The 7,776-nt window shown below is 45.0% G+C and overlaps 1 protein-coding gene across 1 annotated transcript; it reads right to left on the reverse strand.

The window, feature by feature from the left end:
* Window positions 1-1,359: 1,359 nt before the first annotated feature.
* On the reverse strand, window positions 1,360-5,582 carry LOC123072898 (disease resistance protein RGA2). Its single transcript, XM_044496567.1, has 3 exons — window positions 4,749-5,582; window positions 1,690-4,096; window positions 1,360-1,613 (listed from the first exon to the last, which is right to left on the reverse strand). Exons 1-3 carry the CDS (start codon window positions 5,451-5,453, stop codon window positions 1,573-1,575), a joined length of 3,153 nt encoding a protein of 1,050 aa, XP_044352502.1. The 5' UTR covers window positions 5,454-5,582; the 3' UTR covers window positions 1,360-1,572.
* Window positions 5,583-7,776: the final 2,194 nt, after the last annotated feature.

Below are 7,776 nucleotides of genomic sequence, written 5' to 3' on the forward strand. Positions count from 1 at the left end.
CGGCGTCGCGGCCGAGGGCCTCGCCGCCACCCTCATCGGCGGCCGCGCGGGGGACCCGGCGCCCGTCTCCGGCGGCAGCGAGGAAAGGAACCGAGAAGGGGGGAGGCGGACAGGGAGGTTGGTCGCCCCCGAGTTGCCCTCGAGAGGGCGACGCGAGGGAACGGAACGGGAGACTCTTGTGACTTGTTTCGAATCGTTTTGAAACATGATGTTAGTATTCTCCTAAATGTCCTTCGCAGATAATATCTCTTATATATGGCAACATGTATAGTATGACCCTAATGCTTCGCACAGGAATATCACCTAGGTGCATAAATCAGAATCTTTCAGTATAAACCAGATTAAGTAGTACATTGGGAACATCCGAACACAAATATATGTTGCCGTAAGGCTTACATTTGTACATATTATCACATTTGGTTTAAAATTCCTTTTACAAAAACAAATAATTTGTTTCCACAATAAAAGGCGAAGGTATATACTATGTAATTTTGTTAAATTCTTGCCCGTGCATCTGCGAGGGCAAATTTTCTAGTTCAATAAAATGTGAAATGCCATCCAAAGAAATACTTCCTCCATCCCAAAATAAGTGGCTAATAGTACAAAGTTGAGACACTTATTTTGAAACGGAGGGTGTATTTGTATCCAAAGTATTCCATTGGCAAGCAGAAGATACCGCTGCCTGAAACTCTTTCCACTTTCCACATTCAGTTAAGGCAAAGCTTGCTGCTCCGCCTAAAAAATGTCTAGCTGCTCAAAGCACGCTGCCTTCCGCATCACCACCAGTCTCACTGTAACGGTTCAGGAACTGAGTAAACCCTACGTATCAACTAAAGAGATATCTCTCATTTGAAACTGACCTGAAACATACACATTTTGGGTGACCAAAATGAAACATACACATTTTGGACTGTTTGGGTACAAGCTGTATTAAACTATTAATGCTCCAACATACCTGAGCCTGACCTGAAGATGCCACATCACACATTCGAAATGACCTCAATGGGTACAAGCTATATTAAACTATTAATGCTCCACCAGCCTGCGTTCATTTCCAGAGAATGAGAAAGTCATTTGCAAAAAGAGCTAATGACGACAACAAAAGACCAAGAACAGAAGGCGGGAAGAGCCTGGTTTAGTGCTGTTATTGACAGAAATCACAGTCATGTTCACGCTGGATGAATATTAGCAATCGAATTCGACAGGAATGCCAACATTAATATGGATCAGATTACACACAGTTGTCAATCATCTGCACTGCCCATGGAGATTACAAATTGGAAGCACGCAAAGGCTTGGCATAAACGAATGCATCGCCCTTCCTTTTCCAAACCAAGGAAAAACAAAGGTGATTGAGCATAAGCAAAATTCAGTAGAGCATAAGTAACAGAGCAGTACATTATTCAAACAGTTCCTTAAAACATAAACAGATAGCACACGGAACGGAACAAATAATTAGCCACGGAGGAAGTAATCAAATTCGATTTAATTTATTAATTGGGGATGTGCTTAATCTTTTGCGCGAGAAAGCAGGGCACTCTGGATGGATACCCGCTTGGCATCCTTGGCCGATCACAGATTCTTGTCCCAATCTTTCCCAAGCAATTTGTCAACTACATAAAAGGAGTGATTATTAGTAAGGGATGTGCTCAATCTTTACACAGGTCAATTACAGAGGCAGAGACTTACATGATCGTCGTGGGTCAGCAGGACATCTCCTCCATAAGTGCTTAACCTTTTCATAGTTTTCATGTCCGGGTTCCCTGCAGGACTTCATGAACTCAACATTGCAATCTTGAAGATCAAAGCTCAAAACAGACTGCGGTAGTGTTGGGAGTGATCGGATATTTGGGCATGCATTGATCATCAGTTCCACCAGCGATGTGAGGTCCCTCATATTGCCTGGTAAGGCATCCCAGCTGCAGCACCTAAGATGGAGCACACGAAGTCGAGGGAAAGCCTCTACAAATTGAGGAGGTCCCTGCTGACCGAATCTCCACAGCATAAGATGTTTCAGGTCTTTTGGGCCACCCTTCTCCCTATTCTCCATCCAACTTGGGTACGCTGAGGCATTGTAGTTATAGATTTCCAGTTCTTGAAGCTTCATGGGAGGGCACAGGATCTCAAGTACATGGTCTGGTTGGACTACCTGGGATAGTTCATAACATTGCCACTTCAGTGTAAGCTTTCTGAGCCCTTTCTTGACGGATAAATTGGCTTTAACTGCTTCATCCTGGCTATTAACATTATCAAGGCAAACAATCGCCAGTGTACCGCGAAGCTTGTCCAGGCCCCCAAGCTGATGTAGCTCGTACCCTGCTTTATCCATCACTCTGAACTCTGCCATCTCTTGCAGTGAGGTCAGCCTGCCTATGTTACATAGTAGGGCATGGCCGAAATATAGCATTCGGATATGCCAAAGTTCAGCAAATGCGCTTGGACAAATTACCTCACATGAATAGCCAGTCCTGAAAGCAAGATAACATAGCCGCTTTAGCCGGCTAATAGACTCTGGGAACGAGAACTTCTCTGGTTTGTGAATTTGACCGCCGAAAGCAACAGCCAGTACCCGCAGTTTTGGACAATACTTGCATATATTCTCCATGACTTCTTCCTCAACTGGTCTATCCGGCTTAACACTATAAATGATGAGAGTTCGTAAGTTGTCCAATCCATCGATCTCCTTCTTGATCAATTCTGCATCATAGTTCAGAAAAAACAGATGGCGGACATCTCGAGGGACAACTTGTTCCTTGTCTTCTACTGTCTCTCCAGTTGCATACTCGATTCTGAAGCAATCACCTTTAGTGATGTAGTTTACTAAATCATGCAGCATATCATGAATTCTATAGAAATCACCACCCCACTTATCTTCTTCATGTTTCGGAAATGAGAATGACAGTAACGCTTGAAAGTAGCTCTCAGCTACAGCTTCCATGTCCTCGTTTCCATTGGTCTTAACAAACCCTTGCGCTGTCCACAGGCTAACTACATCCCCTTTTTCTAACGCAATTCCTTTTGAGAAAATATTGCAGTATTCAAAACACCGCCTGATGTCTGGAGTAAACTGCTTATAGCTCCACCACAAAGCTGCCCTGGTGTCACTCAACATGTCAAGATTTGCAGTATTTTCCCAAACTTTAATGTCTCGTTCTGCCCCAAGTCGTACTGCCACTATTGCTGCTGCAATAGGTGATCTGCCTATCTTTTTCACGATATCCCTCCCAGCTCGTTCAAAGCCATCTCGATCAACAACACTTGTGTCACCTAGTGCATAATGCATAAGGATCGCCAAACATTGATCCTCACTCAAAACAGGCATTCGAACAGGTTCGTCGTCAAATTCACATAGAGTTCCAGCTGCAGCCTTTGTTTGAGCCGTCACCAGGATTTTGCTTCCTTTCCGCCCAACCTTGAGCACAGAGATTAGTTTCTTCAGATCCTTGTTGTTCTTGTCCACCACCCAGAAATCATCCAATATTAAGAAGAAACGTTTGCCTTCCAATGATTCCTCCAACTTCTTTTCTAGCTCGACAGGATCTGAAATATTGGCGTTGAGATCATTGGTAATGTCCTTTAGCATATTTTGGAAAATTTCCTTCACATCGAATTTATTTGAGACATGAATGCACATGATGGTGTGGAAAACTTTCTTATCCTTGCATTCCTTCTTTATGTGGTCTTGAATATACCTTGCAAAGGTAGTCTTCCCTGACCCTGAAAGACCATATATGCCAATCGCAGAGTAACAAGAGCTAGTACTCGACCTCTGTGGTGCCATGCGGAGCTTTCTCATGATAGATTGACGGAACTTCTTTAGACCAAACACATCATGGTTGCTAGCAGTTCTAATTTCACTCCTTTTCTCCTTGACAATATCCGGTCTACTGTTTTCTTCTGAGGAGATGTCCAGTGTGCTTTTTTTTCCGGAGGAGACATCCAGTGTGCTCTTTTCTTCCGAGGACACATCCAGTGTGCTCTTGCTTATGATCAAGGCTGCTGACTTCTTCACATCATTGACGGTACTTTCTACCTCATCTATTCTTTTCTTCAAGTTATGTCTTGAGATAGCAGTAATGACACAATCTATTATACCCTGCAAGGAGCAGAATTTCATATGAGTGTGGCAATCTCACCACTATTTGGTCTATTAGAGATTAGTAGTAATAAGGCAGAAAAAATTAGATATAACTGGTGGAACAAAAATGGCTATGAAGGAGAAATTAAAAAATCACTGCCAGAACACAACTGCTCACGATTCTCGCGGTGCAAAAGGATTGATCATGGGGAAACAAAACTTTCTATTAATGACACAGCTACGGTTGATATGGACATCGCGCTACATATAAACAACGAAAGTAGTTTAAGGAATAAAATATCATTACTAGACAAATGGTAAACAAGGAAAAAGATATGGCAGTGAGAACTAATGGCACTGATTATTGTACACTACTGTCACAAGGTTCAGTCAAATAAGATACTGCTTCCTGCAGTAACACAAATTAATAATATAGTAATTACACTGATCATTGTATTTTCCCTGGAACGTAAAATATATAATTTACTAGTTCTGAACGGTCATACAAGAGTAGTATGGAGGAAGTGAGGTGCGCGAAATGGCTCCCAAGTGCACATGATTCTTGGACTAACATAAATTTTGAACACACCGATGCATGCTAAATAGATAAAAGTAGGAATCATTTCAAGGCATGTACATGAGCTCATATGAGACACAATCGGTTGTGTACCTGTTTGCTTGTGATGCCAACCCCCTTGAGGCACGAGTTTCGTTGCAAGCAGGCTTCATTATACACAGACAGTAACCGGTTGATTGTGGATCTACAAAGGTTCTTGAAGACGCCAAAGTAGCTGGATGAGGGTGCCATAGCACTGAAATTAGTCACGGGAAGTAGCCGACTGGATCCGCTGCGGACAGAGGCCGCCAGAACTGTAGCAGTAGCCTGAACTACAGCAGTCGCCTGAACTGCAGCTGTAGCCACCAGGCCGGGCCCCATGAACCACTGCAGTAGCCATGCCGACCCACCCGAGACGATGCGTGCAATCCACACGCAGATCCAGGTGAAACAAGCGACGCATGTGGACATGGTGCACAGGCGCTCAATCCACCTGTTGCGGTACAGCTTGATGGCCTGGTGATCATGCAAGATGTCTTCCGCATCCTCCTGAGCGTGCCTCAGCATGGCGGCCAGCTCGTGGAGCCTGGACAATTCCGATGATGTCTTTCCTCTCTCCACAACCCTCGCCTCATCTAACTGAGGCAGCGTATTCTCCAGCTCCTGGAGGATGGTGATCTCCAGATGCTTGAGCTTCTTGGATGTGTCGGCCCCGAAGCGGGCAGTGAACTTGGTGATGAAAGAGGCGATGAGGGGCGCGAAGAACCAGCTCACCATGGTTAGGAGCAAGCCTAACGCCGCCCAAGTAGCGGCGGCCATGGAAGGCTGCTTCCAATCGAACTCGTCAAGAGACCAGCGGCGCAGAGAACCAAGAGCAGCAGCGGCGTCAGGGGCTCAAGCTAGCGAAATGGGGAATTCCTGTGACGAGTGTGAGTTCGAGAGTGCGTGTGTGAGAGAATGCGCGTTGCATCTTGGTGGGAAGAAAAGTAGCAGTACTTATTTCATTTTGCTTTGCCGCATCTTTGTCGGAAGAATAACTAAACTCGCTTTGAAGCACTGCCTTACCGGAAAACGCCTAGAAGCCGCCTGAGCGAGCTGTACTCTGTTTGGTTCTAAACAAAGATTTACGCACTGACAGTCTGCATGTGGCCGCGTGGTTACCTAGACAGTGTGCAGTGTGTGCTCCAACCCACCAACCATGGAGTCGCTTTATCCACGTGCAAGCCACGATGCGTTCATAAAATAATCAAATTACTATTCAATCACTCCCCTCTGCGTGTATCTTGAAAAACCTACCCTCTGCGTCTGCATTGCGTGGACATGCACATATCAGGTTTCTTACACTAGTACCTTACTAACAATACTCCATCACACAATGCGGAAAAAGAATAGGTTTTCTCAAAGAGTCATTTTACAGTGCATCCGGACGATATGGACCGTCCTTCGGAGCGAATTCGACGGTCCAGATCCGATGCAATACGCTGATGTCACGTGTATTATATCAGACCCCGAGGGGCATTTTCGGGAGAAAAACTATTTCGAACTGATCTGATTTTCCCTCCCAAATACTTCGAGGGTATTCTCGGTACAAATTTCAGGGCTATTTTCGGTTTGATTTTTATCCCGTTCGTTAGGGTTTATTCCTCGCCGCCGCTAGGATTTTAATCCTCGCCGGCAGGATCTAGCCGCTCGTCGCGGCCCCTCCCTCCCTCCTCACCGGCAGGATCTAGCCGCGCGTCGCGGCCTCTCCCTTCCATCGCCCTAATTCCCTCGCGATCTCGAACCACCTTTTCAACGAAGAACACGAGAGGAGGCGCACTGCCCTCCCCGCGGCGCCCACCGACGAAGATTCGGCGCCATCCCACCTCCCAGTCCTCTATGCGGGTGCCTATAGCCACAAGGTTATAGCCAACCTCTTTCCCACACCCCAATTGGTTGTTTGCGTCCTCTACATATCACCTCTCCGCCATGGCTGCAGCTTTGCTCTAGCCATGCATCTCGTCCGAGGGCAAGGTGGTTGGGTATATATGGATCATGTTCTGCTGGACTACATGAAGCCGGCCGCCGGCCTCGATGGCCAGCCCCATTCGTCCAGCCCCGACTGCATGATCTACGAACGTTCAATCGTTGCATTCAACATGTATTCTTTCAATTTGGCTGATAGGTGAGATTTGGAGATCAATAGAGATGATAAGCTATTAATTTTGGAATGTACTATAAACAATTCATAGCTTATGTTGCTCAATATTTATGATGCCCGCTTCTTCTTATGCAATTGCTGGACTGGGATCAACAGACTTGGCATGTGCTTTATAAGAAAAATTAGATTCACATGGGATATCCACCTTTTGAAGATTGGTGTTAATTCTTATTATGATGTTTTAGCCTTGTTAAAGGGAGAGTAATGATCCTCGCAAAAAGCAGAGAGAAAGGAACGAGCATTCGATTCTTTCATATGTTGCATTTCATTCTTCTGTGTTTAGTTATGTCCAACATTTGATACATGCACACACTTGACAAGGTTAGTACAAGTAGTAATTTTTCCTCTATTTTGCAGGGCTATGACAGAACATGCTATGTGATTCCCTAAGGCAGGATGGATGTTCCATGGCCACACCACTATGCTCCTGAAGGTGATCCCTTCAATTCAGCATTGCAGCACCTGCAGAGGCCCCCTATGGTACGTGCTTTACTCTTGTTATTCTATGCTCTATTTTATTGGCTTTGCGGCCTGCCTACGAGACATTGACTATGCCGTTTTCTAGGATAGTTGGGATTGCGTGTTGAATCAGGCAATATTTTTTCTTCTGTTGTGAGGCTATGCTCATGCTCATACCTTTTTCTCTCGTATGAAAATAGACATATCATAACCCATTATTCTTCTAGGATTGCCCGTGCACTATAATTGGTCCGAACCTTGCCTAGGCACCATTACTGTCTCATGGTAGTAAAAAGCAAATATAGTTTTCTACGAGATCCGGTAGCGACCAAATTTATTTCAAGCAAAATATTTTAACCAATATTATTGAAGTTTTACAACTTGACTCATGCGCAATGGACTAAGAACACGGCTAGCAAACCTTCTTCGGGACTAAAACCCAACCACACCCTGCTCTATCGCTTTATGGCCAAGTGTACACTC

Source organism: Triticum aestivum, chromosome 3B (genome assembly GCF_018294505.1).
Source record: "Triticum aestivum cultivar Chinese Spring chromosome 3B, IWGSC CS RefSeq v2.1, whole genome shotgun sequence".
NCBI classification, from domain to species: Eukaryota; Viridiplantae; Streptophyta; class Magnoliopsida; order Poales; family Poaceae; genus Triticum; species Triticum aestivum.

What these genes read in the sequence shown, in the direction of transcription:
- LOC123072898 (XM_044496567.1), bottom strand. Translation starts at nt 5,453, where the DNA reads ATGGCCGCCGCTACTTGGGCGGCGTTAGGCTTGCTCCTAACCATGGTG. An exon ending in TTGGCATCACAAGCAAACAG is followed by an intron (nt 4,097 to 4,748) that starts GTACACAACCGA and finishes TGCTCCTTGCAG; the next exon opens with GGTATAATAGATTGTGTCAT. An exon ending in TGCTGACCCACGACGATCAT is followed by an intron (nt 1,614 to 1,689) that starts GTAAGTCTCTGC and finishes CCTTTTATGTAG; the next exon opens with TTGACAAATTGCTTGGGAAA.